At 49.9% G+C, this 21,468-nt stretch overlaps 2 protein-coding genes across 2 annotated transcripts; both read right to left on the bottom strand.

Moving 5' to 3' along the window:
• Nucleotides 1-336: 336 nt before the first annotated feature.
• Nucleotides 337-8,634, bottom strand: FOXR1 (forkhead box R1). The gene is made up of 6 exons (XM_044260632.1): nucleotides 8,559-8,634; nucleotides 3,192-3,266; nucleotides 2,840-3,108; nucleotides 2,358-2,581; nucleotides 857-1,095; nucleotides 337-402 (listed from the first exon to the last, which is right to left on the bottom strand). Exons 1-6 carry the CDS (start codon nucleotides 8,617-8,619, stop codon nucleotides 374-376), a joined length of 897 nt encoding a protein of 298 aa, XP_044116567.1. The 5' UTR covers nucleotides 8,620-8,634; the 3' UTR covers nucleotides 337-373.
• Nucleotides 8,635-15,464: 6,830 nt separating this feature from the next.
• Nucleotides 15,465-18,423, bottom strand: UPK2 (uroplakin 2). The gene is made up of 6 exons (XM_044260631.1): nucleotides 18,417-18,423; nucleotides 17,437-17,526; nucleotides 16,834-16,968; nucleotides 16,525-16,663; nucleotides 16,209-16,279; nucleotides 15,465-15,875 (listed from the first exon to the last, which is right to left on the bottom strand). The coding sequence occupies exons 1-6, from the start codon at nucleotides 18,421-18,423 to the stop codon at nucleotides 15,739-15,741; spliced, it is 579 nt and encodes a 192-aa protein (XP_044116566.1). The 3' UTR covers nucleotides 15,465-15,738.
• Between the last annotated feature and the right edge of the window lie 3,045 nt (nucleotides 18,424-21,468).

Raw genomic sequence — 21,468 nt, 5'->3', positions numbered from 1 at the left:
TTCAACTGCCCCACAGTGATGTCTTTCCTTAGGCTTCTTTCCACTGTTCCCAGTTGATTACAACCCCTCCTGTGAGTGGTGGGCTGCTCTGAGCTGGCATCTCCCAAGACTGTCCTCATAATCCAGAAAAATGGGAACAGCTCCAGGATCCTGAAGGGGGTTGAGTATTTTCTTCCTTTGGGGAAAGCAGGACGTGGGCTCCCTCTGCGGGAGGGGACCATTGGCCTGGTGTTCACTTCCAGCCTCAGAGCTGACCCCCACCTCCACCCTGTCCCAAGCCCCAGAGACCACACACACACACACACACACACACACACACCAGGCTGCTGCAGGTAACTTTAATACAGGATGGGCTGACTCCTGCTTCTTGGAGTTAAAGGTCAAAGAGGAAGGGCATCACATCTGTAAAAAAATTAAAAAAGAGTCAACAGAATCTATCCACCCTTTGCAACTGCTATTCCCTCAGCACAGATCATGTCACGGCAGATAATCTACTTCTCCCTCAAAGCCCAAAGGCCACCAGGTCTCCAGAAAAAGAAAAAGCCTCCTTTGCACATAACTGCTCATAGCCCGCTTCTCTCACTGTGTGGTCACCATTTCCAGAGGCTATGAGGTCAACTGCACCTCAGTTAATTCTCTGTCCCTCCCCCTGCACTGCCAGGACATGCCTGTGTGGGGTGGGGTCCCATCTCGGACAGGCACTGCCCCAGGGTCTCAGGCCACTGGCATCTTCTCCCCTTTCCACAGGAGGTGCCCCACCAGTAGTGTGAACCAGGCTCCCTCCCTGCACACTCAGCTTTGCATCCGGAGGGTCGGGTCCCCTGCCCTGGGCCCCTGGCGTGACAGGGCCTCTCACCTGGCTGGCTCATGCACTGCTGGATACTCTCCAGGCGCGTGGAGACCAGGGCGCGGGCCTCCTCGGCAAAGCGGCGGTGTCCCTCCTCGGTCAGCTTCCAGAGGCAGGAGCGGGGCCGCGTGCTGGCTCCGACCTGCATGCCGACTGGCACTTTTTCAAAGCTGTCTCGGAAACAGAGGTTGTGACGGACGGTATTCTTCCAGCCTTCCGGAGCCGTCCGGAAAAAGGGGAAATGTTGTCTGTGGACAGGGAGGAATGGTCAGGAAGGGCCCAGTTCCTGGGGGAGAGGCCCTGTCTTGAGACTCCTGTTCTCCCCCAGGGGCCAGGAGCCCCAGCCCCTCTCTCACGGGGGGAGAATGGCAAGCTGGCCTCGAAGACCAGCTCTTTGCTGACGGAACACGTGGCAAAACCCGACCTGGTGTGCTGCTTGTCCAAACCCTCATCTTTTAAACCCAGTTTATTGCTCGCATTCCCAGGCTCATTTTCCTCCTTCCCTCTGAGGGCTCAGGACTGAGACTTGCCACGCGAACAGAGCAGAATCAGGCCCATCAGCTCCTGTGAGAGGAATCCAGGTCAAGGAAGGACACCACTGGTGGATTAATATTCCAAGACTCGCCCGCTAGAGGGAAAAGGTCGGGGAAGCTCCTCACACTCCAGAGTACATGACTCTCAAAGCTAAATGTGATTCAACTGGGCTCCCCTGGGGGTATGTGGGGCAATGGCTGGCAGGCCAGCCCAAAGGGAAAGCTTTCGAGACGCTGTTGGGGAAACCAGACTTTTTACTGGAAAATTCCTGACAGTAAGGATAGGAGAACTTCTGACCCTGGTGAAATTATTTTTTAAAGAACTAAGGTATAGGGGTACCTGGGTGGCTCAGTAGGTAAGCATCTGCCTCTGGCTCGGGTCATGATCCCAGGGTCCTGGGATCGAGCCCAATGTCAGGCTCCCTGCTTCTCCCTTTCCCTCTGCTGTTCCCCTGCTTGTGCTCCCTCTCCCTCTCAAATAAAGAGATAAATAAAATCTTAAAACAAAACAAAACAAAAAAACCCAAAAAGTTGGGGGTACCTGGGTGGCTCAGTGGGTTAAAGCCTCTGCCTTTGGCTCAGGTCATGATCCCACGGTCCTGGGATGGAGCCCCACATCAGGCTCTCTGCTTGGCAGGGAACCTGCTCCCCCCCACCCCCCGCCTACTTGTAATCCCTGTCTCAAATAGATAAATAAAATCTTTAAAAACAAAAACAAACAAACAAAAAAACCAGGTGGATTTTTTAGATGTGAAAGAGAGTGGACGTGGATATTTTCCCACACACAGGATACGTGGACACACATCTGGGGACAACCCGAAGCAATGCCTGGGAAAGGAGACCTGGGAACACACTTATCCTGTCAGACCCACATGGGAAGCCAAGGCAACAGCCCAGGACCACGGGCAGATCGGAAAGTATCAGGCCAGGGTCCCTGCCCTCCCCCCTCATAGGTCCCCCCCCCGGGGGGCACATACCGAGTGAAACTGTAGATCTGTTGCACGTTGAGGCCACAGGGGGAACTGTTTCTTAATGCCAGTGCAATTAGGTGGAAGTAATTGAGGGGGGGCCGGGACCAGAGCCTCCCCTCCTGGCTGTTGGCTTGCCGGAGCCTCCGACTCTGGAGGGGGGCCCTTTTGTGAGGGGGCGGGAGAGCCACAGAGGAGCGGTCATCCTGGTCCTCAGCCTCCTCTTCTGTGAGCTAGAGGAGCACAGAGTAGGAACTGGTCCTAACTGCACGGCCTCTGCTCCGGGGCGGAGTGGGGGTGGGGTGCAGTGGCAGGGAGCGGGGTGGTCTAGGGCCACCTGTCTGGGCTTCTCCCCAACCCAAGGGGGGGACGGCTGATTTCTGAACCCATTAACCCTTGGTTATCCCTAAGCAAACACCTCTCCACTGTATCATCCCGAAGCCGCCCTGCCTACAGCCCCAAGTCCTGCCCATGGGCCCAGAAATTCCTACCTCCCAGGTGCTGGGGGAAGAGGCAAACCGCCTCCGCTTCCGAGGGGGAGACTGCTCGCTGGAAGAAGGCAGCGACTCTGACTCCAAGGCTGTGGCCTCCGAGGAGCAGCTGGCATTGGCGAAGACTTGCTCTTTGGGGGGCGGCTGAGGGGAGGGGAGTGTGCTTGGCAGATGCTCCCTCTGGCGAGGTTCTGGGACCTCCAGCTTTCCAGGGGGAAACACGATGTTGGGGTTTACCCACATCCACAGGTTGGGCTCAAGGGCTGGGCCTGTGTGGAGAGAAGGAGGTTGTGCGCCACAGCTCGCTGGCTCTGGGGGCTGGCCCGAGCAGAACTCACTGCCCCCTACTCACCATCGTCATCAGGGCTGGCTGTTTTGTTCACGGGTTCTTTTGGTGGCTCAACTATTCGGAGTCTATATCTGGCAACTGACAAAAAGAAAGATAGAAGAGGGTCGAAATGTCCTAGGATTTCCACTGCGGCCCCAGGATCCTGGGCCTGGAAGTTTCTCTGGGAGATAGCTGTGGGCTCTCCCCAGGGCGTGAGGACACCAAATTTGACTTCTCTGACCTTCTCATTCTCTTCACTCCACACACCCTGTGCCCCGAGAAAGCTCATGGATGCCTGTGACTTCAGCCACCATCTCTCAATTCAGGGCTTCCAAATCTTTACCTCTAGCCAGATGGCTCTGCTTGCCCATAAACAGAACTGCCTATGGGAGGTCTTTATCGGAACAAGCTGTAGGCACTTCGAACTCAACATTTCTAAAACCAAACTCCATCTTCCTGCTCTTCTTCCTGTGTACCTTGTCTCAGCAAGTGGCACTGCCACCTACCCAGTCCTTCCGGCCAGAAACGTGCAAGCGTTCTTGACTTCTGATCTCTTTTTTCCGGTCTAGCCACACCTAGGCAACTCCCAAGTCCAGGAGCACCTGAATGGCGTTTATGTTTCTCTGCTGCTCTAACTTTAATCCCACGGCAGCTGGAACATCTTCCTAAAATATCAATCCAATCTTGTCACCCTTCTACTTAAAAACTTTCTGATGGCTTTCCATGAGGGCCAAATTGAAGTTCCTTTTTTTTTTTTTTTAAAGATTTTATTTTCTTATTTGACAGAGAGAGAGATCACAAGTAGGCAAAGAGGCAGACAGAGAGAGGGGGGGAAACAGGCTCCCTGCCGAGCAGAGAGCCTGATCCAGGGCTCGATCCCAGGACCCTGGGATCATGACCTGAGCCGAAGACAGAGGCCTAACCCACTCAGCCACCCAGGTGCCCCTCATGTCTTTATTTATTCAGAACTCTTATGTCCTTAAATAGTGATTGCATCTTTCCCCTGAAGGTCTAGTTCATTCTTTGATGGGTTAACTCTTAGATACTTTATAATTTTGATTGTTACTGCAACCAAATAATATAATTTTTATTATTTATTATTATTATATTTTCCAGTTTCTTCAGGCTGCTTGGAGGAACAGTGTTTATTAGTATGTTGTTCTTATTACCAGCAAACTTGCTGGGCCCTTATTGGTTCTAATAATTTGCATATTGATTTTGTATAGTTTCTATCTTAACATTCTTTTTTCTATAAGTAATAGTAGTTTTGTCTTTTTCTTTCTTTCTCTTTCTACTTTTTCCTCTTTTCAGGATGCCTGGGTGGCTCAGATGGTTAAGCATCTGGCTTTGGCTCAGGTCATGAACCCAAGGTCCTGGAATCAAGTTCTGCATTGGGCTCCTTGCTCAGTAGGGAACCTGCTCCTCCCTCTGCCTGTTGCTCCCCTTGCTTGTACACACACACTCTCTCTCTCTCTCTCTTTTAAAGATTTTATCTATTTGACAGAGAGAGAGAGAGATTACAAGTAGGTGGAGAGGCAGGCAGAGAGAGAGGGAGAAGCAGGCGCCCTGCCCAACGTGGGGCTCAATCCCAGGACCCTGGGATCATGACCCGAGCTGAAGGAAGAGGTTTCAACCCACTGAGCCACCAAGGTGCCCCACTCACTCTCTTTCTCACTCTCACAAATGAATAAAAATCTTAAAAAAAAAAAAAAAGAAAGAAAGAAACACCTGTACTTTTTCCTCTTTTCAAATACTATGTTGAACATTATTAGAATGTAATGGGAATCCTTTCTAATTATTGAGTTCTTCAATAAGTATAACCTCATTTTCCAGATAAAAACCTAGATTCAACTGCCATATGACAACACTCATTGGGCCTGGGGCGGGGCAGGGGGTGGTGGAAATAGTTCCCCCTAATCCCAAGGAGCCAGCATAGTGCTGAGCCCATAGCTCTAATACACACTTGACGTGCTTCTAGCCCGCCACATATCCATCCATCCATCCAGTTAAGCTGAGCTCCTCCCATTTGCCCGGCAGTGAACAAGACAGACCTGGAGATAGGCCTTAAGCAAAGTAATTATGATAAAATGTGTGTTATGAGTGTTTGGACAGGCAGTCAGAGAAGGCCTATTTTACCAAGATGTTTAAATAGAAACAGGATGGGGGCACCTGGATGGTTCAGTCGGGGGAGCATCCAACCTTGTGATTTTGACTCAGATCATGATCCCATGGGTCAAGGGAAGAAGGCCCACATCAGGCTCGGTGCTCAGCGGGGGTCTGCTTGAGGTTCTCTTCCTTCCCCCTCTGCCCCTTCCCCCACTCACTCACACTCCCCCTCTCTCAAATAAGTAAATCTTTTAAAAAACCAGAAACATGATGGGTAACTAGCCATTAACTAGGGCAGGAGGAAGAGGAAAGAGTGTTTCTGGCAAAGATAATGGCTTGTGGGAAGGCCTGGGATCTCAAGTGTGGTGTGTTGGAGATGAGGAGAGAGCCTGGGAGGAATGACGACGCTGATGAGGAGCTAGGGCCTTGCAGACTATCTCAAGGAACTTCAGTTTGGGGGCACCTGGGTGGCTCAGTGGGTTAAAGCCTCTGCCTTCGCTCAGGTCATGATCCCAGGGTCCTGGGATCGAGCTCTGCACCGGGCTCTCTGCTTGGCGGAGAGCCTGCTTCCTCCTTTCTGCCTGCCTCTCTGCCTACTTGTGATCTCTGTCTGTCAAATAAATAAATAAAATCTTTAAAAAAAAAATATGTCCTACCAGAAGTTTCCTCTGTCTCAGCATGAGGCCACTCCATCCTTTTACTTAACCAGCCAAAACTTTGGAGGAATCATGTTCTAATCTCTCTTTCTTTTTTTTTTTTTTAAGACCCAGGACCCTGAGATCATGACCTGAGCCGAAGGCAGCGGCTTAACTCACTGAGCCACCCAGGTGCCCCTAATCTCTCTTTCTTACACTATGCCTTCTCTGCCACCACCCTGACCCTCCAGCCTACCACCAGCTCTTGTCTGGATTACAGTAGTAGCCTAGTCTACTGGCTTCTTATCTCCACATTCAACACATCAGCCACAGTGATATAGATCATGCAGGATCAGTTACATAATTTGCAGGGCCCAGTGCAAAATGAAGGGTTCTTTGTTCAAAAATTAAAAATCTGGGGTGCCTGGGTGGCTCAGTGGGTTAAGGCCTCTGCCTTCGGCTCAGGTCGTGGTCCTGGGGTCGAGCCCCACATCAGGCTCTCTGCTCAGCGGGAAGCCTGCTTCCCTCTCTCTCTCTGCTGCCTTTCTTGCCTACTTGTGATCTCTGTCAAATAAATAAATAAAATCTTTAAAAAAATTAAAAAATTAAAAATCTTAAGACACTGAAAGCAGAGCATCAAACCAAGTACCAGCCACCTATGCAACTACACGGGTCACACCCTCGGGAATCATTGTCACTCCTTTGCTCAGAACCTTTCAACCATGCTACAACTTATTCAAAGTCAACCCTACAGTCCTTAAAGTAGCACATGGGCTCTTCCAGATCTTTGTTCCACACCCTGTGAACTGCTCTCTGTATTTGACTTTGATACAGCTTCACTGGTCTCTTTCCTGTGCCTCAAACACGCCAGGAATATTGCCTCCTTAGAACTTTTGTCCTGAGTATTTCTTCTGCCTGAGAAACTTTTCTTCTAAATATCCTTTTGGCTCACTGTCTTACCTTTTTCAACCCTCTGCTCCAATATTATGTTCTCAAGAAAGCCCAACCTGATGACCCTACTTAAAACTGTGGCTGCCACCACCTCAACCCACAGCCACTACCATTTCCGAGCCCTCTTACTGTGTCCTTTTTCCCCATCTTAGTTGTCACTTTATACCATACTATATATTTTTTATGTGGATTGTCCGTCTGCCTCCAGTAGAATGTAAGCTTCTACTTACATTCTTGTCTGTTTCACTCATTATGTATTACAGTGTCTAGAACATCGCCTGGCAAATTGGAGGTGCTCAATAAATATTTCTTACTCAGGGGCGCCTGGGTGGCTCCGTGGGTTAAAGCCTTTGCCTTCAGCTCAAGTCATGATCCCAGGGTCCTGGGATCTTGCCCCACATCGGGCTCTCTGCTCAGCAGGGAGTTTGCTCCCCCCCCACCCCACCTTTCTCTCTGCCTGCTTGTGATCTCTAATAAATAAATAAAAATCTTTAAATATTTCTTACTCAACAAAAACTTTGGAATTCATTAGCATTACTTAAGGAGGCAGAGAGCTGGAGACAATATAAGTCTTCATTAGCAAGGAGAACTAAAATGCAAAATGTAGTATACACAGATGGTAGAATACCACCCAGCCATCAGAAATAAGGAACCACATCTTCATTCAGCAACCAGAATGGCTCTCAAAAACATGCGAGTAGACAGGGGCACCTGGATGGCTCAGTTGGTTAAGCGATGGCCTTCAGCTCAGGTCATGATCCTGGAGTCCCAGTATCAAGTCCCACGTCAGGCACCCTGCTCAGCACAGAGTCTGCTTCTCCCTCTGACCCTCTTCCCTCTAGTGCTCTCTCTCTCTCAAATAAAATCTTAAAAAAAATAGTGCGAGTAGGCCAAGAAAAAAAAAAAAAAAGAGAATAAGCATTTATTAAATTAAGGTCATCTCTACACAGAAAATAACGTTAAATAGTTCTCAAATACTAAAGATATTAAAACAATTAGGGTAGATACAGGGGAGTGTGGGAGGTGACGGAAGGTGGGGTGAGGGCGTGGGGGGTGCACTGAAGGGGGACAATGGACTAATCCAAGCACCTTGCCCGAACAGATGGCAATAATGTACCACAAACTAGGAGGTGATACCTCCACTCTCTGCCCCTGAGGTCCCAAGAAAAGTCCTCTTTTTAAAAACTCTGACGGTCAACCATTCGTTCAGCAAATATTGAGCGCCTCTAGGTGTCAGCCAATGTACTAAGAGGGGGGCTACAGCCTGGAGCAAAACTGATAACTTTTTTAAAAAACAGAACAACGAGGGGAATGTGTGGTGTGCCAAATGGCGGTAGGCGCCATGGGAAAAGGGCCGCGGTGAGGCCTAGAAGGTTCTGGGACTGGGCGGACAGTGGGGCGGAGGTGGCAGGCGGCGGGCTGGCGAATGGATGCCCGGGTGGGACCCACTGCCCGCAGGGGGGGGTTCTCCGTAGAGGCCGCCTTGCCCGAGGTGGGGTGGGGTGGGGCGGGAAGGGGGCGCGGGCTCAGCGGAGGGGCGAGGGCCCACGAAACCACAGCGGGCTCCAGGTTGGCCCGCGGGACCAGAGGTGGGGGGCCTGGGGGCGGGGCGGGAGGGGCCGGGGGCGAGCGCCCCCGCGCCCCGCGAGGACACCCTAGCCGCCCGCCGCGCCCCTCCCCCACGTCCCGGGGCACTCACGGTTCTGCTCCGCCGGGGGCAGGTGAGCGGTGGTGAAGGCCAGAAAGGACTCATTGCCCATGTCCCAGTCCAGCAAGCCCGGGACCTGGCCATGGAGGCTGGCCCAGAGGTCGTGGTGTTGGAGTTTCAGGTCCACCTTCAGAGAGAGGAGAGGTCGCCCGGCAGGGGGTGGGATACTGGAGACACTGAGGCTGAGGCCTCGCCCCACTTCCTCAAAGCCCGGGCTCGGATCCGGTTAGTTGGCGCCGGCTCAGGTGTGGAGAGTCCTCAATTTGACGCCTTTAATCGCCTCTGGCCTGCACCCGCTGCTCTCTGCGACCTCACTCTTCAACCCCTACACTTTCGTTTGGGGGCTTGGGGGTCCTGAAGGGAGGGATCCCGGGCCGTCTTCCCGCTCTGCATTTGCACGGAGCTCTTCCTGTGTTTGGTTAAGTTTCCCTACCACCACCCCTGATGAACCATCCCGGCATCGCATCAATAGTTACTTTTAGAGGTTCTGATAGATTCTGCGGCTTATCCAAGATCTCACCCATAATACTTGGTGGAGATAGGATTGGAAGGTGGGGTTTTCTGGGGGGGGGAGGGGGTTGAGATTTCATTTAGGGGCGCCTGGGTGGCTTAGAGGTTAAGGATGTGCCTTTGGCTTGGGTCATGATCCCAGGGTCCTGGGACCACGGGCTCCCTGACCAGCCGGGAGTCTATTTCTCCCCCTACTTCTCCCCTCCCTGCCCTACTCCACCCCTGTGCTCGCGTGCTCTCTCTCTCTCAAATAAATAAGATCTTTTAAAAAATAAATTAAAAAATAAAGATTTTATTTATTTGTCAGAGAGAAAGAGAGCACAAGCAGGAGGAGCTGCAGGCAGAGGAAGAAGCAGGCTCTCTGCTGAGCAAGGAGCCCCATGCGGGACACCATCTCAGGAGCCTGGGATCATGACCTGAGCTGAAAACCGACTGAGTCACCCAGGAGTCCCAGGAGGGTGTTTTGTTTTGTTGGTTTTAAAAGATTTTATTTATTTGAGAGAGAGAGAGAAGAAGAGAGAGAGAGAGCGAGAGCGAGAGCGAGAGCACACAGGGTGTGGGGATCGGGACAGAGGGAGCAGCACACTCCCTGCAGAGCAGGGAGCCCAAGGCAGGACTCCATCCCAGGATCCTGACTGGGATGCCAAATGGGACCCCTGGGATCATGACTTGAGCTGAAGGCAGTCGCTTAACTGACTGAACCACCCAGGTGCCCTAAAATTTGGTTTTTAATCATTTCAAATTTACAGAAAAATCCCAAGAACAGTATAAAAATTCTTGTATATCTGAATCCTATAATCCACTAATGACACCAAGTATTAACATTTTATCACATTTTAATTTTTCTCTCTGTAAAAAAGACATCTATTGTTATTTTTCTGAACGAAGGGTAATTTGCAGACATAATGCCCTTAGCCATAAATACTTCATTAGTTATTTCCTAAAAACAGGGATATTGGCATATATAACCAGAAAGCCCGAAATGAGACCATTATCAAAATCAGAAAACTTAACATTGAGTCAATACTATATTTAACATACAGATGCTATTCAAATTTCACTAATTGTCCCAATGACGTCCTTTATATAAGTTTGCACCCTGGTCTAGGATCCGGTTCAGGCTCACGCAGTGCATTTCATCTTCAAGTCTTTTGTCCTCCTTTCATCCCAAGCAGTTTCTCAGCCTTTTAAATCTTTCATAACATTGACATTTTGGGAAGAGTATAGGACATTTATTTTGTAGAATGTCCCTTAGTTTAGGTCTGTCTGATGTCTGCTCATAATTAGAATTGTGCATTTGGGGCAAGAATATCACACGAGAGAGGTTGCCTCCTTCTCAGTAACTCACACCAAGAGGCACACTATGTCAGTGTGTCTCATTATTAGTGATGTTAACTTCAGCCACTTGGTTTAGTGGTAGCCACCAGGTTTCTTTTTTTTATTATTATTTTTAAAGATTTTATTTATTTATTTGACAGAGAGAGATCACAAGTAGGCAGAGAGAGAGAGAGAGAGAGGAGGAAGCAGGCTCCCTGCTGAGCAGAGAGCCCAATGCGGGACTTGATCCCAGGACCCTGAGATCATGACCTGAGCCGAAAGCAGTGGCTTTAACCCACTGAGCCACCCAGGTACCTGCCACCAGGTTTCTTGAGGGTAGTTATCCTCTCTCTCTCTCTCTCTCTCGTAATTAGTAAGTAATTTGTGGGGAGATACTTTGATCTAGAATCCTGTTCCTTAGGATGCCTGGCTGGCTCAGTCAGTGGAGCATGTGACTCTTGATCTCAGGGTTGTGAGTTCGAGCCCCACCTTGGGTGGAGGGATTACTTAAATAAATAAATTTTATTTAAAATAAATAAATAAGGGCACCTGGGTGGCTCAGAGGGCTGGGCGTCTGCCTTCAGCTCTGGTCATGATCCCAGGGTCCTGGGGTCTAGTCCCATGTTGGGCTCCCTGCTCAGCAGGGAGCCTGCTTCTCCCCCTCCTTCTGCTGCTCCTCCTGCTTGTGCTCTCTCGCTTTATCAGGTAAATAAATAACATCTTTAAAAAAATAAAAAATAAAATCTTGCTCTTGAAAAAAATTAAAAAAAAAACCACGAAAAAAACCCTAGTCCTCACCAAGCTTAGGCCCATTAATTCTAGTATCCATTTATGATCCTTGCCTGAATCAATCATTACTATGATGGGTGTAAAATCATTATTTCTCTAAATCTATCATTCCTTTCCCATTTATTTAACTGACAATCTATTGTAAGGAAGAGCTTTTCTGTATCTCATATATATTTTTTAAGATTTATTTATTTATTTTGAGAAAGAGAGAGAGATCACAAGTGGGAGAGGCAGGAAGAGGAGAGAGAAGCCCAAGCAGATTCCCTGCTGAACGAAGAGGCTGATACAGAGCTTGATTCCAGGACCATGAGATCCTGACCAGAGCTGAAACCAAGAGTTGGAGGCTTAATCAACTCTATCACCTGGGTGTCCCTATTTTTTAAAAATATTTTATTTTATTTTTTTAATATTTTATTTATTTGAGAGAGAGAGAGAGAGAGAGAGAGAGAGCATGAGTTGGGAGGAAGGGGAGAGGGAGAGGGAGAAGCAGACTCCCTGCTGAGCAGGGGGCCAGCTAGTGCAAGGCTCGGTCCTAGGACCCTAAGACCATGACCTGAGCTGAAGGCAGATGCTTAATGAACTGAGCAACCCAGGCACCCCTATTTATTTATTTTTTTAACTCCAAGAGGTAGAGGTTTTATTTTTAAGTAACTTCTACACCCAATATGGGGCTTGAACTTAAAACCTTGAGGTCAAGAGTTGCATGCTCCCCCAGCTGAGCCAGCCAGGTGTCCCCTTATCTCATACTTGTTTGTTTATTGTCTGTATGGACCCAAAGGATTCTTAGAGTGGATTATTTGTAATTATTAATTATAACAACTTATTGGGGTGCCTGGGTGGGTCAGTGGGTTAAGCCTCTGCCTTCAGCCCAGGTAATGATCTCAGAGTCCTGGGATCAAGCTCCGCATTGGGCTCTCTGCTCAGTGGGGATACTGCTTCCCCCTCACCCTGCCTGCCTCTCTGCCTACTTGTGATCTCTGTCAAATAAATAAATAAAATCTTTTTTTTTTTTAAAGATTTTATTTATTTATTTGAGAGAGAGAGTGTGAGAGAGAGCATGAGCGAGGAGAAGGTCAGAGAGTGAAGCAGACTCCCCATGGAGCTGGGAGCCTGATGTGGGACTCGATCCCGGGACTCCAGGATCACGCCCTGAGCCGAAGGCAGTCGTCCAACCAACTGCGCCACCCAGGCGTCCCAAATAAAATCTTTTAAAAAAATTTTTTAAATTAAAAAAATTTTAATTAAATTTTAAATTAAATTTTTTTAAATTAAAAAATTTTTAAATTTTAAAAAAATTTAAAAATTTAAAATATTAAATTTTTAAATAAAATATTATAAAATAAAATTTTAAAATATTATAATAAGTTGTTTAAAAGTTTTAACTATAAAATTCTATAATTATAAAATTGTCCCAGATTTGGCCAGTGGGTGAACTAGCCCCCTTTGGTTCCTCTGTGCATCCTGGGTTCCCTATCAGAGCCTATGCACTCTCTACGCTGCCTGTGGCTTGTCTAATGGTCCAGAAACTTTGAGTACCTAGCATATGGTAGACCCTTGATAAATGTTGTTTCAACTAAAGTGAAAAGAACAGCTTCCCTTTTGAAAATTTGCTAAGACTCTACCTTTATTATCTCTAATAGTAATTCTAAGGCTAATTTCTCTAATTGTAAAAATAATTTGTGTTTGGTGTGCCTAGCTGGCTCAGTGGTAGAGCATGAGACGTTTGATCTTGGGTTGTGCGTTCAAACCTCATGTTGGTTGTGGAGACTACTTAAAAAAAATAAAATAAGAGGGAGGCACCTGGGTGGCTCCTCAGTTGGTGAAGCGTCTACCTTCATCTCAGGTCATGATCCCAGGGTCCCAGGATCAAGTCCTGCATTGGGCTCCCTGCTCAGCAGGGAGCCTGCTTCTCCCTCCTCCTGTCTGCTGCTCTCCTTGCTTGTGCTCACTCGCTCTCTCTCTCTGACAAATAAATACATTTAAAAATATTTTTTAAAAAATATGAAAAAAAAAAAAAAGATCACAGCATCCTGAGATCGAGCCCTGCATCAGGCTCCCTGCTCCACCAGGAGCCTACTTCTCCTTCTCCCACTGCCTGTTGCTCTACCTGCTTATTCTCTCTCTCTCTGCGTCAAATAAATAAATAAAATATTTTTTAAAAAACTAAATAAAGGGGGCATCTTGGTGGCACAGTGGGTTAAGCCTCTGCCTTTGGCTCAGATCATGATCCCAGGGTCCTGAGATCAAGCCCCACATCGGGCTCTGAGCAGAGAGCCTGCTTCTCTCTTTCCCTCTGCCTCTGCTCTGCCTACTTCTGCTTTCTCTCTATCTCTCTGTCAAATAAATAAATAAAATCTTTAAAAAAAAAAAAACTGAATAAGGGGTGCCTGGGTGGCTCAATGGGTTAAGCCTCTGCCTTCGGATCAGGTCTCGATCGCAGGGTCCTGGGATCGAGTCCCGCATCAGGCTCTCTGCTCAGCAGGGAGCCTGCTCCCTGCTTTCTCTCTGCCTGCTTCTGCCTGCTTGTGATCTCTGTGTGTCAAGTAAATAAATAAATAAAGACTGAATAAAAAGTTATTGTAATGCATCTACTTTTTAATAGGCTTTTTCAAATCAGTCTACCATTTAAGACGGTTTATCTGCCTGCTACTCCCCCTGCTTGTGCTCCCTCTCCCTCTCAAGTAAATAAAGTCTTTTTTAAAGATTTCATTCATTTATTTGACAGAGAGAGACACAGTGAGAGAGGGAACAAAAGCAGGGGAAGTGGGAGAGGTAGGCTCTCTACAGAGCAGGGAGCCGGATGTGGGACTTGATTCCAGAACCCTGGGGTGTGATCTAAGCCAAAGGCAGACATTTAGCCAACAGAGCCACCCAGGCACCCAACACTTACCACACTTTTTATTTAACTTATTTACTCGTTCGCATTTTTGGAAATCTGTTTTTTGCATTGAATTCCACATAAACCCCATGAAGGAGGAACAATGCCTTGCTACATTTTATTCCTAGCCCTTCTAGTAGTGCCTGGTGCATAATAAATGTTCAGTTAATGTTTGTTGAATGAATAAATACTGTTGTTCCTCTCTTCCATTGCCTTCGTCTCCCAGGCTCTTGGGTTGCTCTAGAAAGGGGTTGTTAAGGCCATTGTTCCAGCATCTTCTATGTTTGTTGTTTTTTATTGTTTTTACAATTTTTGGCGCTTTCCCAGTCCCCACCTTTTCTTCAAGGGACTGTACTTTCATTCATTCATTTGTTCACTTATTCAACAAGTATTTACTGAGTACCCACTATGCCCCCAACACTGTGAAGCACAGGTACTGCAGGCCCTTGGGAACAAAATGACTGCTCTTGGGAACATACAGTCTACTGGGAGAGACAATAGAATAACCACATAAACATAATTATAAACCAGAGTAATGCTATGAAAGACAGGATAGGGGAACCTAGTGAGGGGATGGAGGTCAGAGGCTTCCCTGGAGGTGGGTTACCTATGCAATCGGTGTGGGGTGGGGTTGGGGGCAGTCATAAGAGCAAGTCAGGCATATGGAATAGTCTGTGCAAAAGCCCTGAGGCAAGAAGGAGCACAGGATATTGGAGGGAACATGGTGAGAATGGAGGAGCTGTGAGGGGAAAGACTAGGGCTGGTCTTGAAGATCACCTTAAAGATCCTGGTACTTCCTCTGAGATCAATACAAAAATCACTGATCCTTACAAGGGACATGTATTGGAAAGGGGACCACTCCTGCTCTTTTCCCTCAGTGACCAGACTGTACCACTCTTGTCCTCTACCCAGGATTCTTCACTTCCGCTCCCTCCTCCTAGTCTCTCTTACCCTATTCTCCACTTCTCCCACCGCTCAGCGTCCTGTTCAGGGCCTCACCCAGGTGGCCCTCTTTGTCCCTAGTCAGAGCCTGTACTCCTTTCCCCACCACTTTCCTTTGCTCCCCCAACATCCCGAGACCCTCCGGCCTCCAGAGCCGTCCACACAGTGCACCACAAGCCGGCTGGGTTGCCTGCAGCCAAGCGGGGCAAAACCCACAGCCCAGGTGTGTTCTGAGAACCCTTGACTCCTGACTCCGAATCATCCAGGCCCCTTCCTGAGAGAAGCCGCTCTGGGTTGTGGGGCAGGGAGGGGATGGGGAGCACCTGCTGCCTGAGGAGGATTCTCTTCCCCCCAGGTGGAGCCCATAGAAGGGAAACACAGGGCAGATGTGGTGTCAGACTTTATTGAGGGGATTTCTGTCACTGACGAAAGGGTGAATTGTTGGGGGGGGATGAGATTAAAGAGGAGAAGTGGGAGGAGCATCAGTTCTGACAGGAGTGGGCCGAGGGGATTATAGGGAGTGGAGGGAGGGGAGGCACCAGGGACCTAGGGGAGGGCAGAGGGAGGAAAAGGCTCCAGTGAGAGGGGGCAGGGAGGAGAGGTGAAGGCCCCTTAGAAGCCATGGTTGAGGACTGGGAGCAGGTAGTCTTTTCAGCAGAGGAGGCGGGCACACAGGCTGGGGAAATGGACAGGGTCCCGGACCTCATAGAGGTCTGCTGCCTGGCGCTGGCCTCCTCACTTCCGGGCGCCCAGAGCCAACGCGATGATGAAGCCCACCACCAGCAGGAACATGGCGACAGACAGCAGCACTGTGATGACCACCATGCCCCCCGTCCGGGCCATTCCCAGCCCAATGGATTCCACCTTCCTTCCTGTCAGAAGAGGCAGGGGAGGCCTTGGTGGGCAGGAGGAGCCCCTGTCCCGACCTGAGGCTCTCTGGCTCACCCAGATTTCCTTCATCCATTTATTCAACCAACCAGTCAGCTGAGCCACACATTCATCACGTAAACGTTTATGAAGCATCTCCTGTGTTGGCCACTGAGGACACAGAAACTGATTGGACACGATCCCTACCCACAGAGAACATTTAGTTTATGAGATGAGTCGACAGGCAGTTAAAAGGCCAAGGGCTCAGGGCTAGGATACAGGTACACAAAGAAGCTAAGGGAGCCCAGGGAAGATTTGGAGAGCCCTGATTTACTTACGAGGAAGTGTGGACATTGGGATCTCTCTACTGGACTCAGTGGATGTCCCCTTCGTCACTAGGTAGGAAACGCTTTTGTGGAGGGGTTTGGGGGAGAGAGGAGAGACTCCTCAGTGATTATCTGGGATTTGGGAAGAGAGGGAGAGAGCCCAGGCCTCCCCCTTCCTAGCTGTGCCTTCCTCTAGGCTCTTGATCCCTTCAGCCGTATCCTTACTTTCTTACCCCAAGCTGACCAGATCCCTCCCCACCAGCAAATGTCAGGACCCATCTTCTCTCCCTGCACCCCCTCCCACAGGTGCCCTGGATCTGGGACCTACTAGTATTTGGTTCCTGGCACGAGGTCTGTCACCTGGTATGCGCTGAGCCGGGTGACTGTGAAGCTGGCCCCGCTGTCCACCACACTCACCAGCTCCCTGCGCCCACGGCATGGAGGCACCACGAAGCTAGATTTCACCACTGGGCAGCAAGTTGGGGGTGAAGTATGGAATATGAAATATGGGTGGTGAAATATGGGTGGCCCAGGAGAAGGGTTATAGGAAGGCAGGAGCTGGGGAAGGGGGGTGCAGATGGTGTCCTGGGTAGGGTCTCTGGGGATCAGAGGGCCACCCTGGGAGGGGGTAGCAAACCTTGGCTGTCATTGGCTCTCCGGACCATGAGTGTGGCATTGCCCCCTGTGAGGTGACAAGGGGGCAAGGCAACCAGCAGGCTCTCCGTTAGTGCCGGGGACAGCAGACCCGAGATGCTTGAGATGTTGAAGTTTTCTGGGGGGCCAAGAGGGAGTTCGAGCTGGGGCAACCAAACCCCTTCCCCACCATCAGATCGGGCCCTCACCCCTGGGTGCCATTTCTAAGGATGCAGACGCCTCCCCTTCCACTCTACCACGCGTTGGCAGAACACAGGCCTTTGCTCATCTGACCACCAGGTGGCAGGCTTGGGCTGCAGAAGCTGGGCCGTCCACCAGCGGCCAGGCTCTGATGCCAGTAGGGGGCGGCCACCAACCTTACCGGGATTCTTAGCCTGGGGCCCTTTCCCACACCTCTCTGCCTCACGGGTTTGGAAGAGGACCAGGAGTGTGCCCTGGGCTCAGTGACTGATGCCTGGTCACTGCCTTCACCGGCCCCCCACCCCCAACTGGCCAGACCAGCTCCTCTTCGAGGGCCCCGAAGGCACAGTGCCTCCTGCGCTGGACTCAGAGTCCCTCCCCACACCCCACCAGAGATGGCAGAGACCTGCAGCCCCCAGGGCCAGGACAGTCAGCAGAATCAGGATCAAGGGCCAGGTCTGGACGGGCAGCAGGGATGCCATAGCTGGGCCGGGAGCTAGAACAGGAGCTGGCTGGCTGTGGCTTCCAGAGGCAAGTGAGGCCAGGCCCCTGCGGTGGCTGATTTTGTCTTGGGGTGGGAGTGGCTGGAGGGGAATCCTGTCCAACCTGCCCTTTGGGCCCTATAGCCTCAGGGCAGGCCCCCCAGACAGGTTTTTCAGGACGGGGAGCCAGCTCTGAGGCCAGAAGTGGGGATGCCCTGGCTGGATCTTGCCGGCTTAGTCAGCTGCAGAGGGGCTGGGTTATTAAGATGGGGGTGGAAATCACCCCTTCCCCTAGAACTCCCACATGTTAGGGCCTGAGCATTCCTGCTTGCACGTGCCTCTGGAAGTGTGGCCTGTTGAGGATGACTCCCCACAGATGAGGGGAGCCTTCCAGAGGGGCAGCAAGTTCTGAGATTGTCCTGGTGTGCAAGAAGAGGAGATGAATGCTGAGGGGCCCCAGACAGGGCCCTGGACAAGCAAGGATGGGAGGGAAACTCAGGCTGGTAGTAGGGGATGGGGGGTTCCAATTCACGGAGGCCAGTAAGGCCCAGACACTGCTGTCTGGGGAGAAGCAGAGGGGTGTCCATGCCAGGGAGTGTGTGGGAGTCAAAGTCCTCTGAAGGGGCCAAGAGATGCTAGGGAAGACTTTTAGAGAAACAGGAGAGGGGGGCACCAGCCCTGTCCCGTAGAGAAGGGCAGTCAGCCTCAGTCGGCACCATTGTCAAACTGATGGAGAATGGAGGAGAGAGAGACCTGGCAGGAGAAAATAAAAAGACGCACAACCCCTCTGACTACATCCCCCACCCCTGGGCTCAACCAGACAGAAGTGAGAGAGGAGTTGTGGAAAGCAAGGAGAGAAGAGGAGAAAGTCCTCGCAATGGGCACAGGGCATGGGCCACCATACTTCTCATTCTGGCCACTGTGGGCTGTCCATGTCACTGGCTCTCTTTTGTAGGTGTGGAAACAGACTCAGAGGGAGACTTTGCTAGGAGGGGCCGAAAGCTACATCCCTGAAGGATGTCTGGACGCCATGAACCATTCTCTCTTCCCCAGTCCCAGAGAAGGGCCAGGGTCCTGTAAGGAAGTGAGGGGGGGGTTGCTATGTCCTTACTCCCATGATGGGAGGGGGAGCTTCAAAGCTGGAGTGCTAGCATGGGGTGACTGTGAGGCTAGAACTCATGGACCCAAACAGAGGGTAGGAGGCTCTCAGACCATCGCTGGTCCACATTTCCGGGGCTGATTTATCACTAAGGATCTCACTGAGAGGCAGGTTCTGATTCAGTGGGTCTGAGGTGAAGCCGGAAAGTCTACATTTCTAATAAGCTTCCAGGTAACGTCAACTGCCTCGTCTGAGAGGCCCAGACTTTGAATTACCACATGCTCTGTGCTGTGCCCCTTACACACACACACACACACACACACACAAGCAAGCAACGAATCCTCTTTGGAGGAGATAGGGGCAGATGTATTTTCCCCAGTCTCTCAGGACAGGCTGCCTTGGGGTGAGGAATTGAATTTTGTTTTTTCTGTGCCTTGGCTTTTGTCTGCCTACCACCATCCTACAAACCAAAAGAGGACTGTTTGCACATTGAGGAGAACTTTGGGGAGAGGGAACAAAGTAGGTGCTGGCACCCTAGGGGTGAGGGGATCTTCCTGGTGCTCTTGAAATCCCATCACTGACCTGGAAGGATGTGGAGCCTGGGGCTGGGGAAGTATCTCTTCCAGTCCCAAACCAGGAAGCAGAAAGGGGGGGGCAGGTTAAGTGCAGGCTGGGTTGTCTTGGGTCCACACCACAGTCCACACCCCATCTGAAATTAGGAGTGGGACAGAGTGGGGTAGGGCAGGGCAGAGCTCTGCCCGGATTTTAAAGGGCTAACAAGGCCCTGTGCCTTTAAGCCTTCCCTTTTCCCTCCAGCCCCCCTTCCCTACCCTGGCCCTCCCCAGGTTTCTGGAGGAACTGAGAGTTGCGTCTTCTCCCTGCCCTGCCGAGCTGCTCACTGGCTGCTCTGGAGGCTGTGCTTTGCGGTCTCCATGGAAACCATTAGTTGCTAAGCAACTGGAGCATCATCTGTGCTGAGCTCTCGCATCTAATTATCCCATCACAGCGGCCGAGAAGGGTTTGGGGAGCTGGAAGGAGGGGGAGGCCAAGCGCAGGAGCAAGAGGATAACTCTTTTAGCAAAGCAGATTCATTGACACGCTGAAGTCATTTAAAGCCACAGCACCCTGGGCCTCTAGGGGATGTCTTTGCAGTTTGGAGGAAAGGAACCAGGGCCACAAATGCCTGTGGGGTCTCTCTTTTGGACCCACACTCTCTAAGCTGTCTCCCCCTCGGACTCTTAATTCTAAACTCACTGAAGTTTCCTCTTCTGCCCCCTTCCTTCCACGTCCCATACCCAAGTCAACAAACATTCATGAAGTACCCGGAGTGTGTGAGGCACCAGGAACACACAGGCAAAATAAGTTTCTGCCTCCAGGGAGTTCTTGATCTCTCTATTTTGCCTGGACTAAAAGATCAGCTCTTAAAATTGACCTACTCTTGCTGAATTATAGTACTGTCTGTTCCCAAACTGTGGTAGTTCTATAGCCAGAGGCTCGCAGATCAGAACCCAGGTCTGTCTGGTATTTCGGCGGTTCTTATTCTATAATGCAGCTTTTCTGCCTTGCCAGTCCATTAGAAACATGTCCACTGAGGAGCCTGGGTGGCTCAGTTGGCTAAGCGTCTGCCTTCGGCTCAGGTCATGATGGGGTCCTGGGATGGAGCTCCCCCTACCCCGCACTGGGCTCCCTGCTGGTGGTGAACCTGCTTCTTCCTCTCCCTCTACCCCTCCCCATCACTCGTTCTCTCTCTCTCTCAAAATAAATAAAAACAATCTTTAAAAAAAAAAAAAAGAACCATGTCCACTTGACTCCATGGGCCTGTGAGCCTCTGATGGGGACTATTGTCTTCCTGTTGATAAGTGGTACCATGTGACTTTAGCTGAGTCATTTTGAACCTCAGTTTTCGCACCTATAAAATGGGAAGACTTAAAAAAAATGGGAAGACTTGTTCCTTTTCTGTCATCTAGCGAGATGTGACAGGTGTAAAAATGCTTTAAAATAAAGGTGTGGAAGGAATGTGGAGATTACTGTCACAATAGGCAGGAGCAGACTGGGGGAATCCTGGGGACTTGGACCAAGAAGCAAGATATGGTGTCGCTGAATATTGGTCTCATGGGAAGTGGCAGAGCCTCTATCCTTGAGATCTGAGGAAAAGGCTGAAAGAAAAAAATTTGTATCATGCAGGGTTGGAAGAGACCCAGATGCTCCTTTCTTTTTTCTTTCTTTCTTTTTCTTTTTTTTTTTTTTTAAGATTTTATTTATTTATTTCACAGACAGAGCTGACAAGTAGGCAGAGAGGCAGGCAGAGAAAGAGGGAAAAGTAGGCTCCCTGCCGAGCAGAGAGCCTGATGCGGGGCTTGGGGCTCAATCCCAGGACCCTGGAATTATGACCTGAGCTGAAGGCAGAGGCTTTAACCCACTGAGCCACCCAGGCACCCCTCCTTTATTTTTTCTAATGTTCCCTATGATGCAACCACTTACCCCAGCTCTTCCAGCTTTGTGACTTGGGCCATGTTACCTACTTAGGTACTCTGAGCTGCAGTTTCCTCTTCTGTAGAAAGGGTATAGAATCTGTCTCACTGAGATATTATGACCATCACTCAAGCTAATTTATTTAAGAGTACATAGCATGATATCTGGTTCAATAAATATTAATTTAAGTAATTCATCTTATCCTCTCCTTTAACCCTTACTGCAGATGAAAACTAGAAGCTCAGAGGCAATAAATGAGATTCCTGAGGTCCCAGAGCTAGTAGCTAATGAGGTGGCATACAAATTAGAATTTGGGGACATTTAGCTATCTCAGTTAGTAGAGCATACAACTCAGGGTCATGAGTTTAAGCCCCATATTGCGTGT

This window comes from Neovison vison, chromosome 7 (genome assembly GCF_020171115.1).
Source record: "Neovison vison isolate M4711 chromosome 7, ASM_NN_V1, whole genome shotgun sequence".
Lineage (NCBI taxonomy): Eukaryota > Metazoa > Chordata > Mammalia > Carnivora > Mustelidae > Neogale > Neogale vison.
This window is presented reverse-complemented; position numbering and strand designations above follow the sequence as displayed.